Source organism: Nicotiana tabacum, chromosome 24, assembly GCF_000715075.1.
Source record: "Nicotiana tabacum cultivar K326 chromosome 24, ASM71507v2, whole genome shotgun sequence".
Taxonomy (NCBI): Eukaryota; Viridiplantae; Streptophyta; class Magnoliopsida; order Solanales; family Solanaceae; genus Nicotiana; species Nicotiana tabacum.
In genome coordinates, this window is record NC_134103.1 from 215,962 (window position 1) to 239,864 (window position 23,903).

The 23,903-nt window shown below is 36.9% G+C and overlaps 1 protein-coding gene across 1 annotated transcript; it reads left to right on the top strand.

Annotated features, from left to right (window-relative positions):
- The first annotated feature begins 17,928 nt into the window (after positions 1-17,928).
- On the top strand, positions 17,929-18,781 carry LOC107795062 (sugar transport protein 2-like). The gene is made up of 2 exons (XM_016617626.2): positions 17,929-18,543; positions 18,650-18,781. The coding sequence occupies exons 1-2, from the start codon at positions 17,929-17,931 to the stop codon at positions 18,779-18,781; spliced, it is 747 nt and encodes a 248-aa protein (XP_016473112.1).
- The last annotated feature ends 5,122 nt before the right edge of the window (positions 18,782-23,903 follow it).

Sequence of the window (23,903 nt, forward strand, 5' to 3'; positions counted from 1 at the left end):
AGTAGTCGGATTTTGTGAGGTTCGTTAGATTCCGAGACGTCAATTTTTGAGTGCAATTTTGGATGTTGTTGGAAAATTAGTATTTTCCTATCGAATTAATTCCTGTAAGTTGTATTGACTGAAACGAATTTATTGTGACTAGATACGAGGCTTTCAGAGGCAAAATTGCGAGGCAAAGGCATAGCGGAGTAAATAATTACACGATTTGAGGTAAGTAACTCTTCTAATCTTGGAGCTGAGGATATGAACTCAGAATATACGTATTATGTGAATTGTTTGGAGGTGACGCACATGATAGGTGACGGGCGTTTGGGCATGCACTATATAAATTGTGACGTAATTGGTTTCGTGGAATTTTGTAGTCAAATAATCTTGGCATTTTCTATGTAGTTTTATGTGTTAAAGAAATTGAGCTTAGAATCATATTAAAAAATTATGCTGAGGCTACGTGCCAGTATTATTGAGACCCACATATGTTATATTGCTGTTGAATTATTTGTTTAAATTGAAATTTCATACTCAGTCATGCTCATTCATTTCATATCATCTCTCAGTTTCTGTTGCTATTTATTGATTCATCATATCATCATTTTGGGCTAGTTTTATGGTATTGTGAGCCCGAGAGACTGGAGAGATTGATGACTGAGTGAGGACGAGGGCTTAATTGTAAGGATAATTATGGGATCGGGCTGCACGCCGCAGCATGCCATATTGGCTTTATATATTTTATTATTATGGGATCGGGTTGCACGCCGCAGCAGGCCAGATTGACTTATTATAACATGTGAGTTGTCCGTGCGGATACATATATTGATACTATAGCACGTGAGTTGTCCGTGCATCACGTGAGTTATCCGTGCAGATTATAGGGCTTGGATGAAGGAGCCCCTCCAGAGTCTGAACACACCACCCATAGTGAGCACAGGTACCTACTGAGTGCGAGTGCTGAGTGCCGAGTGCTGAGCGATTGGGAGGATTGAGTGACTGGGAGGACTGAGTGAAATGATACTCTAAGAGTATGCATATGGTTTTATCACTGAGTTGCATCGCATTGGCATGCATATTTGACATACATGCATATAGATGCTTTTTTCTTATGCTGTACGGTATCATGTCATTCATGACTTCTCACACATACTGGCCTATGGGCATAATGATGCATTTTCACTAGCTATCTGGAAAGAAAAATGAAACATCTTATTTATTGTGGAATGGATATTTTTGAAAAAATTACTGTTTTCAAACTTACTCATGTTTTGGTAACTTCGGTAAACGATTTGGGTTTTCCCGGATGTACTGGAAAGGCAGAACTATTTTCAGAAATTATGATTTAGCTGAGCGTTATATCTTTGAGTTACTTCTTTTACTACTTGCGTTATGTTGTTATAAATTGTTGTTAGCTATTGGTGTTGGACCCGACCTTTGTACAAGCTCGTCACTACTTTTGACATAAGGTTAAGTTTGTTACTTATTTAGTACATGGGGTCGGTTGTACTCATACTACACTTCTGCACCTTGCGTGCAGATGTTGGCAGATTATGTTGCTGTGTTCGTTGGGAACTGGATCTGAAGATGTACCTGCATTTCGGTTGTAGCTGTCTCTTGTTCATGGTAGCCTTAGATTCATAAAACTTTGTTTATGTACTTTTCAAACAGATGGTGTATTTTTATTTTACACCAGCTTTGTAAATTCTAATCTTAGAAGTTCATGATTTGTACTACCAGTTGTTGGGGAAATGTATTGGTTTCATATATTTTCTTTTAATTAATTGCCTTATTAAATTCATTGGAATTGAATAGTTGATAATTGGCTTACCTAGCGGGTTGGGTTAGGTGTCATCACGACTAGTTGGATTTTGGGTCGTGACAATTTGGTATCAGAGCTCTAGGTTCATAGGTTCTACGAGTCATGAGCAAGTGTCTAGTAGTGTCTTACGGATCGGTATGATGACGTCCATACTTATCTTCGAGAGGCTACAAGGCATTTAGGATAATTTCCCATCTTTCTTTCTTTATCGTGCGAAATTTATTCAGCTTGATATATAACTCTTTGAATTCCATCCACACATTCGTGTGCGCATGTGAGCACTCCGTATCAGCTGTGTATCACTGGATTGTGATTTCAGGGATGATGTGCGAGATGTGTATTCTGTGTTTTGGTGATGGACCAGTCTGGAGGACTTGAGGCCATGGTTGAACCGCAGCTTAAGCTCGGTAGCTTCAGTTGTAACATGTACATTTGGACTCATATGTTCGGTAATGTCCCTACGAGTGGAATTTGTGGCTCGATGAGTGGTGAAATGGCTTTGTGATGAGTATGATGTAATCACGAGATGTGTTAAGACGATGTGAATGTGGCGAGAAGTGTTTCCTTGGAATGTAAAGAGGGATATTGGGTGCTTGATTTTTGTTTGATGTAACGTATAGTCTCAAATTGTGAGTGTGTTGAAGGATATGTCATACAGTTTAATTGTGGAGAGAATTAGATTTTCATGTCTTGTTAATGAGTTTGGACTCAGGAAGATTAAGTGATTGCGTAGTAATTGTGGATGCGAAAGGGTATAATACGATGCCAATTTGAGGCTAAGAAGGTGGGTTATCTCGTGGAAAGTAATCTACGTAGGTGTGTTCCTTATAATGTTGAGTGGAGAGTTTCTTTTCTGCCAGCGGGGCATAGGTGTTGAGACTTGAATTTGAATCTGGTTGAGAAAGTTGACTTGAGTGTCAAGAGAATGAATGCGAGTTTAGCGGATGATTGAGGTATTTTTATGGTTGGCGTTACATGAGCTTGAGAAAAATTTTTGTTGAACTGATGTCGGTATTATGGCAGTAATAGAGTATGTGTATTGTGAGTTATCGAGTGTTTTAATTTATGACTTTGAGCCAAGTGGGGGAGCCTGCTATTGACAATTCAATTTCATGGTTATATGTAAAGGTTTAGTTTTGGGCTAAGGCATACTTGTGGGTTAGTTATTACTTGCAGAGGTTGAGATCGAGGATGACTCGAATAAGAAAATTCCTGGATACGGGTTATATTGTACTTATGAATATATGAAAATCATGGAATGAGTGAATTGTTATTTATGAAGGATGTAGTGCGCACGTAGTATAAATTTGATTGATGGTGTTAAGGCAGGGGTACTTCTTTAGGTGTTGTTGTACTAATGGGGCATGTGTCTTTCGGCCCATTTGGGCGGTGCAATTGATATTTGAGCAGAGTGGACGACTCTTGAGAAAGTTCTAATGGATTCAAGATTAATATGTAGCAATTGAGAATTTTTGGCGGATTTATTTATGGCTAAAATATGAGATTTAAGTTGGATGGTGTCGAGACTTGTGGCATTTTTGTATATAATTATGGATTTTATATTTCGGTATCAGGAAGGTGAATGAAACGGCCTTAGACTCAAATAAGGTATTTTCAGAGTGGGTGTTTCAGTTGTGGTATTTATAGGGGTAATTATGATGTGGTGAGACTCTACAAATGTTTTGGTGGCAATATTCTTAGGTTTTGGTGATTGTGATTTCCCCCTGGAAGGAAGCAATAGGAAGGTTTCTAACTAACTGGTTGTGTAATTTGTTGGTGACTCAGAGTTGATAATGGGATTCTTGTGCTTGTCATATGATGGCATAATAGATGTGGTGTGTTATGCGGGATTAGGATTTACATGTACAAGGTGACAGTTCAGTCTTGAAGAGAAGCTAACGAATGTTGGACAACATGGTCAGTTTCAGATATTTCGATGAATGTTATAATTGCCCGGTAATTCCTGAGAAGGATGCGCATTTCAGAAGGCGCGTTGTGTTTTGACTTACAAATGTTCATCGGTATTGCAGTACTCACCTGGTTGATAGACTGCTGATATTCAAATTATTACTATGTGGAACGGAAGAATTATGAAAGTATTTCTCATGGGATTATCGTGAATGGAAGATGTGTTAGTCATTTTAGTGCTGGAGTTGGGATCAGTTACGGTGATTCATGCGTTCGATGAATTTGGAGACTAGGAGTTCTCAGAAGTATATTATTTCGGGTTGCGGCCTATTTGAGGTGAGTATTTTATTTTAACTCAGTTGAGGCACTAGTTGCGTTAATTATTTGTGATAGCCACGCGCTATAAGTGGGCATATATGTGAGGTTTGAGCCAAGTGCGGGCATTGGGGCAGGTATTTATACTCGAAAGAATGCTTAGGCTATGATATGCCTAGAGTTGACTGTTAAGCATAAAGTTATAATATTTCTCGTGTTCTTACCTTTGTTGAGAACTATTTGGGCTACACTTGAGGTTACAAAGAGGCTAATTCCCTGAATAAACGAGGTAGTTACTATTTTTGTGTTAAATTGCCGATTTGAAGTGTGATAGCAGACTTTGCACATGTTTACACTATGATGTGTTATTTATACCAGTCCAGGAGCACGAGAATCTTATTTCATTATCATATACAAGTGTACTTGTTTAATTGCTTCTGTATGATATGCTGTGACTGGAGGTCTGTGACCATGTCGGGTGATTCATATTATTGGCACGAGTTGTCCGTGCCATGTGTGGGAATTTATTTCTATGATAATTTATATGATTCATTAATTTCCTTCATCTACAATTGTGCACATGTGCCTACGGTTATCCTCTTCATGAAATTTGAGGAGTTGGTTGTAATATTGTGGTTGTGGTGGTGCTTGTTGAACTTGCAATATGGTTCTCTTCCTTGATACATCTCCCATATTTAGGTACACGGATTGCGCAGTGGTGGCTAGAGTTATATTGATGTGGCATGTCTGTGGGATAGTTGTGTTTAATAATATAAGGTCATTGGACCTAGAATGGGTACTATCATATTTGATTACGGTATATTCGAGAGTATATTATTGAAAGTCGGCTTAGGAAGTGATTATGGTTATAGTTGGGGCGAGAGATCTCCATGACTTGTTGATATGATAAGGGGTCATGAGATTTATACGTGTTTCTTTCATTATCAGCAGTGTACGAAGGTTTTGGAACGGGGTTTTGTTTGATATGGGGTTTAATATCAGTACCAGGTTGGTTTTGAGTAGTTACAGTGATCAGGAATAGTGTTGCAAGTATGCGAGTTGTGTAGTAAGTTATGTGATTATATCTGGGGTTATGGTTATGGCATGATACAGCTTGTTCAAACTTATACAATGTGTAGATGTGAGACTCGTGTCTTATAAGAAATTCCGGATGTTGGAAATTGGGTTCTAAGTTTACGGACTAAGGTTAATGTAATGATCTTCAATTATGTTGTGTTGTCAGGTCCATGGAATAGGGTGGCATGGGATCACCCCCGGGTATATGCATGGTAAGATGGAATAATGATGTGAGGGCTTGGAAATAACTCTTGGCACGTTCGAGGACGAACGTATTTTAAGTGGGGGAGAATGTAATGACCCGACCGGTAGTTTTGAGTATTACAGCCCCGTTTCCCCATTTACTGCTTATTATATGTTCAAGTATAATTATAAGACTTATCGGAAAGGTTTTAGAATGAATTGAAACACTTAGTTCCAAGAATTAAGGCTTAAGTTGAAATATTTGACAGGATGGCAAATTATATGTAAACGACCCCGGAATAGAGTTTTGATGATTCCAATAGATCCGTATGGTGATTTTGGACTTAGGAGCGTGTCCGGAAAGTTATTTGGAAGTCCGTAGTGGAATTTGGCTTGAAATGGCGAAAACTTAATTTTTCGGGAAGTTTGACCGGGGAGTTGACTTTATGGTATCGGGGTCGGAATCCAGTTCTAAAATTTTTTATAGCTCTATTATGTCATTTATGACTTTTGTGCAAAATTTAAAGTCATTCCGGATTGATTTGATGTGTTTCGGCACAAGATATAAAATTTAAAAGTTCAAAGTTCATAGATTTTGATTTGTGATGTGATTCATCGTTTTGATATTGTTTGATGTGATTTGAGGCCTCGAATAGGTCCGTGTTATGTTATGAAACTTGTTGGTGTATTTGAACGGGATCCCGAGTGGCTCGGTTAGTTTCGGGGGTGAGTTTTGAGCGATATCCAGGCATTTTGGCACTCTGATGTTGTTTTGGAATGTTGGAATTGCGGACCACACAATTGTATGTGATGAGGCACATTTTTAATGCTGTAGCATATGAAACAGTGCTGCAGCAGATGAAAATGTGCGGACCGCAGAAGAAAAATGCAGACCGCATAATCTTTTCTGCGGTCGCACTTCAGGGGGTTCTGCACGTTCGATGGTCCGACTTCGGAGGCTTATATCCTTTAAGCCACAACGAAGTGCGGCCGCACAATTTGGAGTGCGACCGCAGAACTTGGAATGTGCGGACCGCACAAAAATTGTGCGGTCGGCATAATGAGGGGTCAGATTATTGTGTATTATAAAACCTAGGGTTTGGGTATTATTTCCCATTTGGACTTTGGGAGCTCGGTTTGTGGCGATATTTCGTGGGATTTTCAAGAAATTCATCGGGGTAAGTGATTCTAACTCAGATTTGGTTAATATACATGAATATATCATCATTTTCATCATTCAATTAGTAGTTTGAGATGGAAATTTAAGGAAAAATTATAGAAATTTATAAAATGAATTTTTGGGATTTGAATGTCGATTCGAAGTCGGAATTGAATGAAACTAGTATGGTTGGACTCGTAATTGAATGAGTTGTCGGATTTTGTGAGTTTTTTTAGATTCCGAGACATCAATTATTGAGTGCAATTTTGGATTTTGTTGGAAAATTAGTATTTTCCTATCGAATTAATTCCTGTAAGTTGTATTGACTGAAACGAATTAATTGTGACTAGATACGAGGCTTTCAGAGGCAAAATTGCGAGGCAAAGGCATAGCGGAGTAAATAATTACACGATTTGAGGTAAGTAACTCTTCTAATCTTGGAGCTGAGGGTATGAACTCAGAATATACGTATTATGTGAATTGTTTGGAGGTGACGCACATAATACGTCTCTACCACTTCGAGATTAGGCTTGATACTTACTGGGTACACGTTGTTTACGTACTCATACTACACTTGCTGCACTTTTTGTGTAGGATCTGAGACAGGTGCTAGTGGAGGACCTATCATCACATACCCACGTCATCCCGATGTATAGTGGTGAGCTGCCTTTCTGAGCCGTTCTGCAGCTACCAGAGTCTCTTCTTATATTTATATTCTGTCTATTTCATTTCAGACAGTATTTGGAGTTTTGTATAATCTACTAGATGCTCATGCACTTGTGACACCGGGTCTTGGCACACACACATTATAGAAGTTGGTATTTTATTATTTTCTTGGAATAAAAGTTTAACCAATGTACGTATGACTTATTAGTTGGCTTGCCTAGCTATAGTGTTGGGCGCCATCACGACCTATAGGTGAAATTGGGTCGTGACAGTTGACAACTGTTTTCTTGTCATTAAATGTTCTGGATTATTATAGAGTCAGATAAATTCGACCAAAAGAGTAGAAATATTCGACTACTGAACTTGCGCAACTTCATTTGCTTATCATTCTTTCCAAAACCAAGAGGTGCAGAAACAACAAGATCACGTTTAACACCATGCCTTTCATCACCTTTAGTTAAGCCAACTCTTGAATTTATGAACAAACTGGTAACTACAAGAGAGAGCACACATTGAGTATACGAGTGCCAGCTGACGATCCCCTTGCTGGCAATCTTGACTCTTCGCGTGATGCATACTGGCATTTATTTGAAAGGGCATCAAGATTGGCATCTGTAATCCATGAGATAAACTCTAGTGAACCGTTTCAAGTTATGCTGGCCCAGTTCTAAGTGCATTGTCTAGATCGGCTATCAAATCATTAACATCTTCAATCCCAACAGAAATTCGAACTAGATCCTCAGTAAGACCTCTAGACTCGGCGTACTTCAGCAGGTATAGCCACATGCGACATGAAACAAGGCAGGCATATGAGTGACTTCACACTTCCTGCAAATTTTGTGGGGGACCAGAAATGAGGATTGAGTCAAAGTAAAATGTACTAATAGAACAGAAGACATGTAAATGAGGCATACTTTGCAGATTTAAACACCCTTCTAGCAAGAACCAAGATAGATCACTAGGAAATCATTCGCTTCAGTCTCTAATTCATCCTGTGGATGGCAGGTTTTTCATTACAGCCAACAAAAGGATACTTTTTTTGCTTTTCCATGGTAGAGTAATTTACAAATTTCAGTTTTCCCTTAAATGGGAGCCTTGCCATATCTGGTAAAGTTGCTGCCATGTGACGAGAAGGTCATGTGTTCGAGCAGTGGAAACAACCTCTTGCAGAAATGCAGGGTAAAACTGTGTACAATAGAACCTTGTGGTCCGACCCTTCCCCGGACCCCGTACATAGCGGGAGCTTAGTGCACCGGACTGCCCTTTTTTAGTTTTCCCTTATATCCTTTTTATTCTCTGCTGTCACGAAGAACCCAAAATTTCAAGGGGGTATAATGGACTGCATGACAACTCTATAAAAGATCATCTGTTCTCAGCTATTTTCCCTGAAGACCGCCAACGGACCAAAATGACACATTTCCTCAAGTAAACTGGCATAAGAGGGAACTGATTCGACACATTATTCCCAAGGAATTCACTTCCAGAGCTAAAATGAAAGTGTTAATAAATTTCTGAATTTAATATCACATGCAGCTTTAGTTTTTCTTACTTGTCTATCTATTCTATATAGCGGTCCACAACGAATTAAGAATATCCATTGTCCTTCTGAATTTTAAAGCCTCTGGTGGAATATGTTTGTCTAGTGACGAAGCAAATGTCGCTTTTGTTAAAGAAGACAAAAGTGCAGATACAAAAGTTGACAGGCATTTTTATGCATTTTCTATAGGTAAAATTTGAACTTTTATATAGGAAAGAGAGGATAGAGTATAAGAAGAAACTCACCAAAACTGACAGTAATGCTGAAGTATTTGGTAGCCTCAACTACATGCTTAGAGAGTGCCAATGACCCTGTAAAAAAACTCAGTACAGATCCTGCACCCTTTGTCTGTAATACCAGCATGAAAAAGTCAAATGCCAACTGAAAACATAAAGAGTATTGCTGCTAAACTTAGAAAAGTAGAAGTTAGGAATAAATAATGATACTTGAGAATAGTGCAAAGATCTGCCAGGATGGTTGGGAAGACCAGCATAGTTAACCTTCTTCACTCGAGGATGGGATGATAAAAATTCAGCAATTTTTTGTGCATTTTCCTGTCATATTGTGGAAACACATAGCGCCCATATATAAATGTAACTTCGACAGAATCTTTTCTGAATGCTATGATTATCAGGCAAGCACTCACCAGTAAAAGTATAAATAGGAGGAAAAAAGAACTCGAGGCAATGAGGTAAAATTGGAGAGCAACACGACTACTCTACACGAATATACAAGTTTCTGACTAGAATAAAAAGATTGTACAAACTCTGAACCTAATGTAAAACAACAACTAAGTTTTGACTATGTACCAAAGAAAACTAAGTTTAGTTCCAACTTTTCGATATTCCCAAATCCTGTGCTTCTACTTTGTTCTGTTTTTAGCTAAATCCTTATTGATTCTGAGAGATCATAAAACTTTTGAGACAGCTTCTCTCCGGTGTAATTTTTGGTCTACCTTGTCCTCTTTTAGCGCCTTCAGATATCATATTGCTGCATCTATGGACCGTGCATATGGGGGTCTCAATAGTACCAAAAAGTTTCTCACTCTCTAGGAACAAGAATAATAGATTTGACGAGGGAAGGTATATGTCTATGAAAAAGGTGGTATAGCAAGTAATCACAGCACAGAAAACTAAAAAGCAAGAAAAATTAATACCTGCTGCTTTAATACACGCAGCGCCATCGTTTTGACCCCTCTTAAACAAAGCCAGCAATCAAATGGGGTTAAGCCTGCACCTTCTGAATTTTGAAGGAAGTACACGTTCTTTGCCAAGCTGGTTTAAATGAAAAATTATTAGCACAACACATAAAAGATACACCAAATAGTCAAAGAGACTCAATGCATTGACATCATTTGCTTTTGTTTTTAAATTATATATATAACTATGTGTAAATTGAACATCCGATCCAGTCAATGAGCTAATGTTAACCTTCACATTCGGTTAAAAGAGGCAGGACTGCCTACAGAAAAAATATGTTATGGACCAGGAGGTATACACAATTCTGTCACACTGCAGTTTGCCGAGAGATAGCTGCATAAGGGAACTTATCATAGGCAATAAATTAATTCGATACCACAATATCTGAACAAGATATGTCGAAAAAATGTGAATTCACTTGCTTGTATGTGCTGGGATTAAAATTCCTGAGGATCATCAGGTGATTACATCTTTTAGGAGAAATGACCTAACAAGAAGGTAACATCATTTGTCACCCTTGAAAAATCATATATTTTAAAAAATAAAATTAGCATCTAATTCAAAGTAAAACATGAATTTTGCATTCAAAACTACAATTTTATAGATATTCCTAGTGTTCTATTGAGGTATGTTAATAATTTCGCGAGAGATTGAGTATGCAATAGATACTTAGTAATTGAGACTTCAGGTAATATTGCATATACTAAGTGAGATGACCTACTACGAAGGTTGCTTTTCAAGTATTTTATGTTCAATCTCAGGTAATATTGCATATACTAAGTGAGATGACCTACTACGAAGGTTGCTTTTCAAGTATTTTATGTTCAATCTCCGTAATCAGGGGCGGCCCAAGGGTCAAGCCACTAAAGCAAAGGCTTTAGGCCCCCAAATTTCGAGGGCCCCAAATTTTTCTTTTATTTTTTTACTCGTATTTGTATTGAGATCCCGACTAATCTAGATTCGTACCGCGTAAGACCTAATAAAAGAGAGAACACATTTTAATAGGATTTTTTAACCATAGGACTCGAATCCAATATATTTAATTAAGATAAGTTGGATCAAATACATCTCACAACAATCATTAGAGGCAAGGTCTAAATATATTGGGTATGTTAAAATAAGAAATAAAATATTTTATAAAAATTCAAGATAACTTTTAATTTAGTAGTGATGTAACCGTTTGAGCAAAAAATGCAGAAAGAGAATCACTCCCCCTAAACCCTTGTCGCGAATATAAAACTTTTCATTATTTAAATTTTACGAGTGATATCATTAGTGAGGTATCTATATGAATTTGATTCTATTATCTAAGATCAACAATATCTTAGGAGAGACTAAATTATTTATAAAAGAAACTATTAACAACTGATGTTAGGCCAAAATTCTATACTTTTAGCACATTACTCGCCCTATATTTTGTTGGTTTAAGTGAGTTATTGTGCGACAATTGCGCTAAATTGTGTTGTTCTATATGTAGGAACATTGGAATGAATTATCGATGTTATGATAATTTTTTTTTTCCTTCTGAAAGGCCCCAAATTAAAAATTGGCTTTAGGCCACCAATCTTCTTGGGTCGCCCCTGTCCCTAATCTGATAGTTTTGGCCATGAAAGCAACTTAAGAAAACTAAGGCTGAAGTGAAAAAAGTAAATTAAGCCATGAAACCAATAGTGCTTTCACATGGACAAAGATGCACATAACATGGACATGACTCATTTGTTAACTTCTTTAAAGACTAAAATCTCATATTTACTTTATTGTTGTGAAACAGACTCATCAAGTAACATTAATCTCTCTAGTATGCACATAAATTCTTTTATTATAATATTCGTAATAAGATTTATTTACTTTAAATATATCGACACCCTGGTCGTAGAGGATGAGTTAATGTAGGTTTAATCTTTTCTCCATTGGCTTGTGCCAAATTAGTTGTTGGAAATATGAGTGTTCAAGGTTAGTATTATCCAACTAATCATTATTATCATTTTCTATGCTGTGAAATAGGAAATATCATAATATATAATTTTAAATCTTTTGTGCTTCATATTGCATGTCACACTTAAGCAAATTACAATCATGGAGGCGATTCCCATTATATTGAGTGGCATCAATGTTGGAAAGGCACCAAAGTGGATTTCCCTTGCTTATAACTCCATGTTGCTTTGGGGCAGTACCAGCACCAGCACGAAAGCAGTAAATATGGCAGAATGTCACAACTTCTGTTATGGTTGGAGATGGTCCTTTGCTAGTCGTGGGTTTTTTGCTTTGCTACTTCTTGTATTGTCTTTCTTTCTCAGTGAGACCCCAAGGTTTCTTATTAAGAAATGGCATATGGAGGAGGCAAAAGCGTCCCTTAATATGTTGAGGAAATGTGGAGCAGAAGCAGAGCTACAAATGTTGGCAAGCATGATGGAAAATGAAGGCAAGAGGAAAAGGAAGAAATTGTCACTCGCCACTTTTACTGCTTAAAATAGTGGCACAAAATTTTCAGCAAGTGTTGAGTTTAGACTCAATACTATTCTTTGGACCATTACTTCTGCAGTCAACTAGATACACCTATAATGCCTCATTCGTCGCTGCGCTCATTGTCGAAGTTGTTCTAGCTGGAGTTGCTGGACTCACTTATCCAAGTTACAACTTCTTCGGCCAACGGATGACTCTAGTCACGTGATATTTAGGCATGATTTTAGCACATGTACTTCTTCATTTCTTTCTTATTTAGGTTTCCTTTATATATATTGATTTTTATTAACTGAAATATAGCATATCTAATTTTATATCACTTTTCTCATATTTTTCCAGATTTCCTTGCTGGGTCTCTTCCTTTTGGTAGGAGACTATATCTTTCAACTGAGCCAAAAGAGTGCCTATGTTGGCATAGCATTTGCCATCCCCCTCATAGGCTGCTATTCAATGTTCTCGGGGCCTTCTGAATAGACTGAAGAATCGTACGCCGAAGAGATTAGGGCGTTAGGCGCATGCCTGGAGATGGGCATATCTTTGCTCATGTCCCTAATCATGAATCCATTCATTTTGCTGCTCCTTTGTGCTCTCAAGGCTTGGATATTCATGCTATTTGCTGCTCTGACATTGGGAATGTGTTTCTCAATTTATAAAGTTTGCCCGAGAGAGAAAAGAAAGATGCTGAAGGAGTTAAGGAAGATCTCTTCAAATAACATTGGTTTTGGAAGATGTTTCTTTCAAAAGATGACAATGTTGAAGCCGTGTAGCTGTAAGTTATTTCTTTACTGTAAAATTATAATTTATATTTATTGTTATTATGTATTCTTGAGATTTTGGGTATATGTTCTTTTATAGGATGGCAGCAACACTCTACCTATGTGGCAGATCAAGAGCTTAATTCTACATATTAACCAACCGATGGCTTTAGGGAGATTTCAAGTAAAACATTGCTACGGGGAATCAAATTTTTAGTTGATTAACTTGCTAATGTAGGCGTAGTTGAAAGACATGAGATATTCTTCACTGAGGCTCTCTCTCTCTTTGGAAGTGCAAGCCAAAGCTTTATTGAAGAATGATAGAAATGGCTATCAAGTGACTTTGATTTTCTTTCATATTTAATTGGAATCTACTAAACTAAATTTTATACTAGCATTATACACATATTATTATTACTAAAATAATTTACGCAAAAATAATATCTCACCCTAATAGTGCTTTCACATGGACAAAGATGCACATAACATGCACATGACACATTTGTTAACTTCTTTAAGGACTAAAATATCATATTTACTTTATTGTAGTGAAAATAACTCATCAAGTAACATTAATCTCTCTAATATGCACATAAATTCTTTTATTATAATATTCATAATAAGATTTATTTACTTTAAATATATCCATGCCCTGGCCGTGGAGGATTAGTTAATGTAGGTTTAATCTTTTCTCCATTGGCTTGTGCCAAATTAGTTGCTGGAAATATGAGTGTTCAAGGTTAATATTATCCAACTAATCATTATTAGCATTTTCTATGTGGTGAAATAGGAAATATCATTATATATAGTTTTAAATGTTTTGTGCTTCATATTGCATGTCACGCTTAAACAAGTTACAATCTTGGTGGTGATTCCCATTATATTGAGTGACATCAATGTTGGAAAGGAAACAAAGTGGATTTCCCTTGCTTCTAACTCCATGGCGCTTTGGGGCAGTACCAGCACGAAAGCAGTAAATATGGAAGAATGTCACAACTTCTGTTATGGTTGGAGATGTTCCTTTGCCAGTCGTGGATTTTTTCCTTTGTCACTTCTTGTATTGTTTTTCTTTCTAAGTGAGACCCTGAGATTTCTCATTATGAAAGGGTGTATGGAGGAGGCAATCCCATAAGATGTTGAGGAAATGTGGAGCAGAAGCAGAGCTGCAGATGTTGGAAGGCATATTGGAAAATGAAGGCAAGAGGAAAAGGAAGAAATGGTCACACTCGCCCTTTTTACTGCTTTACATAATGGTTCAAATTTTACAGCAAGTGTTGGGCTTAGACTCAATACTATTATTTGGACCATTACTTCTGCAGTCAGCTAGATATACCTATAATGCCTCATTCGTTGCTCCGCTCATTGCTGGAGTTGTTCGAGCTGGTGTTGCTGGACTCACTTATCCGAGTTACAGCTTCTTCGGCCGATGGATGACTCTAATCTCGACATGTTTAGGCATGATTTTAGAACATGTACTTCTTAATTTCTTTCTTATTTAGGTTTCCTTTATATAGATTAATTTTTATTAACTGAAATATAGCATATCTAATTTGATATCACTTTTCTCGAAATTTTGCAGGTTTCCTTGCCGGGTCTCTTCCTTTTGGTAGGAGACTATATCTTTCAACTGAGTCAAACGAGTGCCTATGTTGGCATGGCATTTTCCATCCCCCTCATAGGCTGCTATTAAATGATTTCGAGGCCGTCTGAGTGGACTGAAGAATCGTACGCTGAAGAGATTAGGGTGTTAGGCGCATGTTGGGAGACGAGCATATCTTTGCTTATGTCCCTAATCATGAATCCATTCGTTTTGCTACTCCTTTGTGCTCTCAAGGCTTGAATATTAATGCTATTTGCTTCTCTGACATTGAGAATGTGCTTCTCAATTTATAAATTTTTGCCCAAGAGAGAAAAGAAAGATGGCGAAGGAGTTGAGGAAGATCTCTTCAAATAACATTGGTTTTGGAAGAGGTTTCTTCCAAAATATGGCAATGTTGAAGCCGTGTAGCTGTAAGTTATTTTTTACTATAAAATTATAATTTACATTGATTGTTATTATGTATTCATTTGATTTTGGGTATATATTCTTTTCTAGGATGACTGCAACACTCTACCTATGTGGCAAATCCGAAGATTAATTTTGCATATTAACCAACCGATGGCTTTAGGGAGGTTTCAAGTAATACATTGCAACGGGGAATCGAATTTTTAGTTGATTACCTTGCTAATGTAGGTGTAGTTGAAAGACATGAGATATTCTTCATTGAGGCTCTCTCTCTTTACAAGTTCAAGCCAAAGCCTTACTGAAGAATGATAGAAATGGCTATCAAGTGACTTTGATTTTCTTTCATATTTAATTGGAATCTACTACACTAAATTTAATACTAGAATTATGCACATATTATTATTACTAAAATAATTTACGCAGAAATAATACATCACCCTAATAGTGCTTTCACATGGACAAAGATGCACATAACATGCACATGACTCATTTGTTAACATCCTAAAGGACTGAAATCTCATATTAACTTTATTGTTGTGAAAACAACTCATCAAGTAACATTAATCTCTCTAGTATGCACATAAATTCTTTTATTATAATATTCGTAATAAGATTTATTTACTCTAAATATATCCATGCCTTGGTCGTGGAGGATGAGTTAATGTAGGTTTAATCGTTTCTCCATTGGCTTGTGCCAAATTAGTTGCTGGAAATACTAGTGTTCAAGGTTAGTATTATTAAACTAACCATTATTAGCATTTTCTATGTTGTGAAATAGGAAATGTCATAATATATAGTATTAATTCTTTTGTGGTTCATATTGCCCGTCACACTTAAACAAGTTACAATCTTAGGGGTGATTCCCATTATATTGAGTGACATCAATGTTGGAAAGGCACCAAAGTGGATTTCCCTTGCTTATAACTCCATGGTGCTTTGGGGCAGTACCAGCATGAAAGCAGTAAATATGGCAGAATGTCACAACTTCTGTTATGGTTAGAGGTGGTCCTTTGCCGGTCGTGGGTTTTTTGCTTTGCTACTTCTTGTAATATCTTTCTTTCTTAGTGAGACCCCGGGGTTTCTCATTAATAAAGGGCATATGAAGGAGGTAAAAACGTCCCTTAATATGTTTAGGAAAGGTGGAGCAGAAGCAGAGCTGCAGATGTTGGCAGGCATGATGGAAAATGAAGGCTAGAGGAAAAGGAAGAAATTGTCACACTCGCCACTATTACTGTTTAACATAGTGGCTCAAATTTTCCAGCAAGTGTTGGGCTTAGACTCAATACTATTCTTTGGACCATTACTTCTGCAGTCAGCTAGATACACCTATAATGCCTCATTCGTCGCTCCGCTCATTGCAGGAGTTGTTCGAGCTGGAGTTGCTGGACTCACTTATCCGAGTTACAGCTTCTTCGGCCGACGCATGACTCTAATCTCGGCATGTTTAGGCATGATTTTAGCACATGGACTTCTTCAATTCTTTATTATTTAGGTTTCCTTTATATAGATTAATTTTTATTAACTGAAATATAGCATATCTAATTTGATATCACTTTTCTCGGATTTTTTCAGGTTTCCTTGTCGGGTCTCTTCCTTTTGGTAGGAGACTATATCTTTCAACTGAGACAAAAGAGTGCCTATGCTGGCATGGCATTTGCCATCCCCCTCATAGTCAGCTATTCAATGTTCTCGGGGCCTTCTGAGTTGACTGAAGAATCGTATGCCGAAGAGATTAGGGCGTTAGGCGCATGCTGGGAGACGAGCATATCTTTGATCATGTCCTTAATCATGAATCCATTCGTTTTGCTGCTCCTTTGTGCTCTCAAGGCTTAGATATTCATGCTATTTGCTGCTATGACATTGGGAATGTGCTTCTCAATTTATAAATTTTGCCCGAGAGAGAAAAGAAAGATGCTGAAGGAGTTAAGGAAGATCTCTTCAAATAACATTGGTTTAGGAATAGGTTTCTTCCAAAAGATGGCAATGTTTAAGCCGTGTAGCTGTAATTTATTTTTTTACTGTAAAATTATAATTTACATTTATTGTTATTATATATTCTTGAGATTTTGGGTATATGTTCTTTTCTAGGATGACATCAACACTCTATCTATGTGGCTGATCAGGAGCTTAATTCTGCATATTAACCAACCGATGGCTTTAGGGAGGTTTCAAGTAACACATTGCTACGGGGAATCAATTTTTTAGTTGATTACCTTGCTAATGTATGCGTAGTTGAAAGACAGGAGATATTCTTCATTGAGGCGCTCTCTCTCTCTCTTTGCAAATGCAAGCCAAAGCCTTACTGAAGAATGATAGAAATGTCTATCAAGTGACATTGATTTTCTTTCATATTTAATTGGAATCAACTAAACTAAATTTTATACTAGCATTATGCACATATTATTATTACTAAAATAATTTACGCAAAAAAAAACCTCACCCTAGTAGAGCTTTCACATGGAAAAAGATGCACATAACATGCACATGACTCATTTGTTAACTTCTTTAAGGACTAAAATCTCATATTTACTTTATTGTTGTGAAAATTACTCATCAAGTAACATTAATCTCTCTAGTATGCACATAAGTTTTTTTTATTATAATATTCGTAATAAGATTTATTTACTTTAAATATATCCTTGCCCTGGTCGTGGAGGATGAGTTAATGTAGGGTTAATCTTTTCTCCATTAAATTGTGCCAAATTAGTTGCCGGAAATATGAGTGTTTAAGGTTAGTATTATCCAACTAACCATTATTACCATTTGCTATGTTGTGAAATAGGAAATATTAGAATATATAGTTTTAAAACTTTTATGCTTCATATTGCATGTCACACTTAAGCAAATTACAATCATGCAGGCGATTCCCATTATATTGAGTGATATCAATGTTGGAAAGGCACCAAAGTGGAATTTCCTTGCTTATAACTCCATAATGCTATGGGGAAGTACTAGTACCAAAGCAGCAAACATGGCAGAATGTCACAACTTCCGTTATGGTTGGAGATGGTCCTTTGCCAGTAGTGGATTTTTGGCTTTGCCACTTCTTGTACTGTCTTTCTTTCTTAGTGAGACCCCGAGGTTTCTCATTAAGAAATGGTGTATGGAGGAGGCAAAAGAGTCCCTTAAGATGTTGAATAAATGTGGAGCAGAAGTAGAGCTACAAATGTTGGCAGGCATGATGGGAAATAAAGGCAAGAAGAAAAGAAAGAAATTGTCACACTCGCCACTTTTACTACTTAACATAGTGGCTCAAATTTTCCAGCAAGTGTTGGGCTTAGAATCATTACTATTCTTTGGACCATTACTTCTACAGTCAGCTAGATACACCTATAATGCCTCATTCGTCGCTCCGCTCATTACCGAAGCTGTTCGAGCTGGAGTTGCTGGACTCACTTATCCGAGTTACAGGTTCTTCGGCCGACGGATGAATCTAGTCTCGGCATGCATAGGAATGATTTTAGCACATGTACTTCTTCATTTATTTCTTAATTAGGTTTCCTTTATATAGATTAATTTTTATTACTGAAATATAGCATATCTAATTTGATATCACTTTTCTTGAATTTTTTCAGGTTTCCTTGCCGGGTCTCTTCCTTTTGGTAGGAGACTATATCTTTCCACTGAGCCAAAAGAGTGCCTATGTTGGTATGGCATTTGCCATCCCCCTCATAAGCTGCTATTCAATGTTCTCGGGGCCTTTCTGAGTGGACTGAAGAATTGTACGCCGAAGAGATTAGGGCGTTAGGCGCATGCCGGGAGATGAGCATATCTTTGCTCATGTCCCTAATCATGAATCCTTTCATTTTGCTGCTCTTTTGTGCTCTCAAGGCTTGGATATTCATGCTATTTGCTGCTCTGACATTAGGAATGTGCTTCTCAATTTATAAATTTTGCCGGAGAGAGAAAAGAAAGATGCTGAAGGAGTTAAGGAAGGTCTCTTCAAATAACATTGGTTTTGGAAGATGTTTCTTCCAAAAGATGGCAATGTTGAAGCCGTGTAGCTGTAAGTTATTTTTTTACTGTAAATTTATAATTTATATTTATTTTTATTATGTATTCTTGAGATTTTGGGTATATGTTCTTTTCTAGATTGACAGCAACACTCTACCTATGTGGCAGATCCGGAGATTAATTCTGCATATTAACCAACCGATGGCTTTAGGGAGGTTTCAATAATACATTGCTACGGGGAATCATATTTTTAGTTGATTACCTTGCTAATGTAGGCGTAGTTAAAAGACATGAGATATTCTTCACTGAGGCTCTCTCTCTCTCTCTCTCTCTCTCTCTCTCTCTCTCTCTCTCTCTCTCTCTCTCTCTCTCTCTCTCTCTCTCTCTCTCTCTCTCTCTCTGCAAGTGCAAGTCAAAGCCTTACTGAAGAATGATAGAAATGTCTATCAAGTGACTTTGATTTTCTTTCATATTTAATTGGAATCTACTAAACTAAATTTTATGCTAGCATTATGCACATATTATTATTACTAAAATAATTTACGCAAAAATAAAACCTCACCCAAGTAGTGCTTTCACATGGAAAAAGATGCACATAACATACACATGACTCATTTGTTAACTTACTTAAGGACTGAAATCTTATATTAACTTTATTGTTGTGAAAACAACTCATCAAGTAACATTAATCTCTCTAGTATCCACATAAATTCTTTTATTATAATTTTCATAATAAGATTTATTTACTTTAAATATATCCATGCCCTGGTCGTGGAGGAAGTGTTAATGTAGGTTTAATCTTTTCTCCATTGGCTTGTGCCAATTAGTTGCCGGAAATATGAGTGTTCAAGGTTAGTATTATCCAACTAACCATTATTACCATTTGCTAAGTTGTGAAACAGGAAATATTAGAATATATAGATTTAAAACCTTTGTGCTTCATATTGCATGTCACACTTAAGCAAATTACAATCATGCAGGCGATTCCCATTATATTGAGTAATATCAATGTTGGAAAGGCACCAAAGTGGATTTTCTTTGCTTATAAATCCATAATGCTATGGGGGAGTACTAGTACCAAAGCAGCAAACATGGCAGAATGTCACAACTTCCGTTATGGTTGGAGATGGTCCTTTGCCAGTAGTGGATTTTTGGCTTTGCCACTACATGTACTGTCTTTCTTTCTTAGTGAGACCCCGAGGTTTCTCATTAAGAAATGGTGTATGGAGGAGGCAAAAGAGTCCCTTAAGATGTTGAGGAAATGTGGATCAGAAGTAGAGCTACAAATGTTGGCAATCATGATGGAAAATGAAGGCAAGAGGAAAAGAAAGAAATTGTCACACTAGCCACTTTTACTACTTAACATAGTGGCTCAAATTTTCTAGCAAGTGTTGGGCTTAGAATCATTACTATTCTTTGGACCATTACTTCTGCAGTCAGCTAGATACACCTATAATGCCTCATTCGTCGCTCCGCTCATTGCCGAAGTTGTTCGAGCTGGAGTTGCTGGACTCACTTATCCGAGTTACAGCTTCTTCGGCCGACGGATGAATCTAGTCTCGGCATGCATAGGCATGATTTTAGCACATGTACTTCTTCATTTATTTCTTAATTAGGTTTCCTTTATATAGATTAATTTTTATTAACTGAAATATAGCATATCTAATTTGATATTACTTTTCTTGGATTTTTTCAGGTTTCCTTGCTGGGTCTCTTCCTTTTGGTAGGAGACTATATCTTTCCACTGAACCAAAAGAGTGCCTATGTTGGTATGGCATTTTCAATCCCCCTCATAAGCTGCTATTCAATGTTCTCGGGGCCTTTATGAGTGGACTGAAGAATCGTACGCCGAAGAGATTAGGGCGTTAGGCACATGCTGGGAGATGAGCATATCTTTGCTCATGTCCCTAATCATGAATCCTTTAATTTTGCTACTCTTTTGTGCTCTCAAGGCTTGGATATTAATGCTATTTGCTGCTCTGACATTAGAAATGTGCTTCTCAATTTATAAATTTTGCCCGAGAGAGAAAAGAAAGATGCTGAAGGAGTTAAGGAAGACCTCTTCAAATAACATTGGTTTTTGAAGAGGTTTCTTCCAAAAGATGGCAATGTTGAAGCCGTGTAGCTGTAAGTTATTCGTTTACTGTATAATTATAATTTACATTTATTGTTCTTATGTATTCCTGAGATTTGGGGCATATGTTCATTTCTAGGATGGCAGCAACACTCTACCTATGTGGCAGATCGAGAGCTTAATTCTGCATATTAACCAACCAATGGCTTGAGGGAGGTTCCAAGTAACACATTGCTACGGGGAATCAATTTTTTAGTTGATTACCTTGATAATGTAGGCGTAGTTAAAAGACATGAGATATTCTTCACTAAGGCTCTCTCTCTCTCTCTCTCTTTGCAAGTGCAAGCCAAAGCCTTATTGAAGAATGATACAAATGTCTATCAAGTGACTTTGATTTTCTTTCATATTTAATTGGAATCTACTAAACTAAATTTTATGCTAGCATTATGCACATATTATTATTACTAAAATAATTTACGCAAAAGTAAAACCTCACCCTAGTAGTGCTTTCACATGGAAAAAGATGCATATAACATGCACATGACTCATTTGTTAACTTCTTTAAGGACTAAAATCTCATATTTACTTTATTGTTGTGAAAATTACTCATCAAGTAACATTAATCTCTCTAGTATGCACATAAATTTTATTATTGTAATATTCGTAATAAGATTTATTTACTTTAAATATATCCTTGCCCTGGTCGTGGAGGATGAGTTAATGTAGGGTTAATCTTTTCTCCATTAAATTGTGCCAAATTAGTTGTCGGAAATATGAGTGTTCAAGGTTAGTATTATCCAACTAACCATTATTACCATTTTCTATGTTGTAAAATAGGAAATATTAGAATATATAGTTTTAAAACTTTTGTGCTTCATATTGCATGCCACACTTAAGCAAATTACAATCATGCAGGAGATTCCCATTATATTGAGTGATATCAATGTTGGAAATGCACCAAAGTAGATTTTCCTTGCTTATAAGTCCATAATGCTATGGGGGAGTACTAGTACCAAAGCAGCAAACATTGCAGAATGTCACAACTTCCGTTATGGTTGGAGATGGTCCTTTGCCAGTAGTGGATTTTTGGCTTTGCCACTACTTGTACTGTCTTTCTTTCTTAGTGAGACCTCGAGGTTTCTCATTAAGAAATGGTGTGTGAAGGAGGCAAAAGAGTCCCTTAAGATGTTGAGGAAATGTGGATCAGAAGTAGAGCTACAAATGTTGGCAGGCATGATGGAAAATGAAGGCAAGAGGAAAAGAAAGAAATTGTCACACTCACCACTTTTATTGCTTAACATAGTGGCTCAAATTTTCTAGCAAGTGTTGGGCTTAGAATCATTACTATTCTTTGGACCATTACTTCTGCAGTCAGCTAGATACACCTATAATGCCTCATTCGTCGCTCCGCTCATTGCCGAAGTTGTTCGAGCTGGAGTTGCTGGACTCACTTATCCGAGTTACAGCTTCTTCGGCCGACGGATGAATCTAGTCTCGGCATGCATAGGCATGATTTTAGCACATGTACTTCTTCATTTATTTCTTAATTAGGTTTCCTTTATATAGATTAATTTTTATTAACTGAAATATAGCATATCTAATTTGATATTACTTTTCTTGGATTTTTCCAGGTTTCCTTGCTGGGTCTCTTCCTTTTGGTAGGAGACTATATCTTTCCACTGAACCAAAAGAGTGCCTATGTTGGTATGACATTTTCCATCCCCCTCATAAGCTGCTATTCAATGTTCTCGGGGCCTTTATGAGTGGACTGAAGAATCGTACGCCGAAGAGATTAGGGCGTTAGGCACATGCTGGGAGATGAGCATATCTTTGCTCATGTCCCTAATCATGAATCCTTTCATTTTGCTACTCTTTTGTGCTCTCAAGGCTTGGATATTAATGCTATTTGCTGCTCTGACATTAGAAATGTGCTTCTCAATTTATAAATTTTGCCCGAGAGAGAAAAGAAAGATGCTGAAGGAGTTAAGGAAGACCTCTTCAAATAACATTGGTTTTGGAAGAGGTTTCTTCCAAAAGATGGCAATGTTGAAGCCGTGTAGCTGTAAGTTATTCGTTTACTGTATAATTATAATTTACATTTATTGTTCTTATGTATTCCTGAGATTTGGGGCATATGTTCATTTCTAGGATGGCAGCAACACTCTACCTATGTGGCAGATCGAGAGCTTAATTCTGCATATTAACCAACCAATGGCTTGAGGGAGGTTCCAAGTAACACATTGCTACGGGGAATCAATTTTTTAGTTGATTACCTTGATAATGTAGGCGTAGTTAAAAGACATGAGATATTCTTCACTAAGGCTCTCTCTCTCTCTCTTTGCAAGTGCAAGCCAAAGCCTTATTGAAGAATGATACAAATGTCTATCAAGTGACTTTGATTTTCTTTCATATTTAATTGGAATCTACTAAACTAAATTTTATGCTAGCATTATGCACATATTATTATTACTAAAATAATTTACGCAAAAGTAAAACCTCACCCTAGTAGTGCTTTCACATGGAAAAAGATGCATATAACATGCACATGACTCATTTGTTAACTTCTTTAAGGACTAAAATCTCATATTTACTTTATTGTTGTGAAAATTACTCATCAAGTAACATTAATCTCTCTAGTATGCACATAAATTTTATTATTGTAATATTCGTAATAAGATTTATTTACTTTAAATATATCCTTGCCCTGGTCGTGGAGGATGAGTTAATGTAGGGTTAATCTTTTCTCCATTAAATTGTGCCAAATTAGTTGTCGAAAATATGAGTGTTCAAGGTTAGTATTA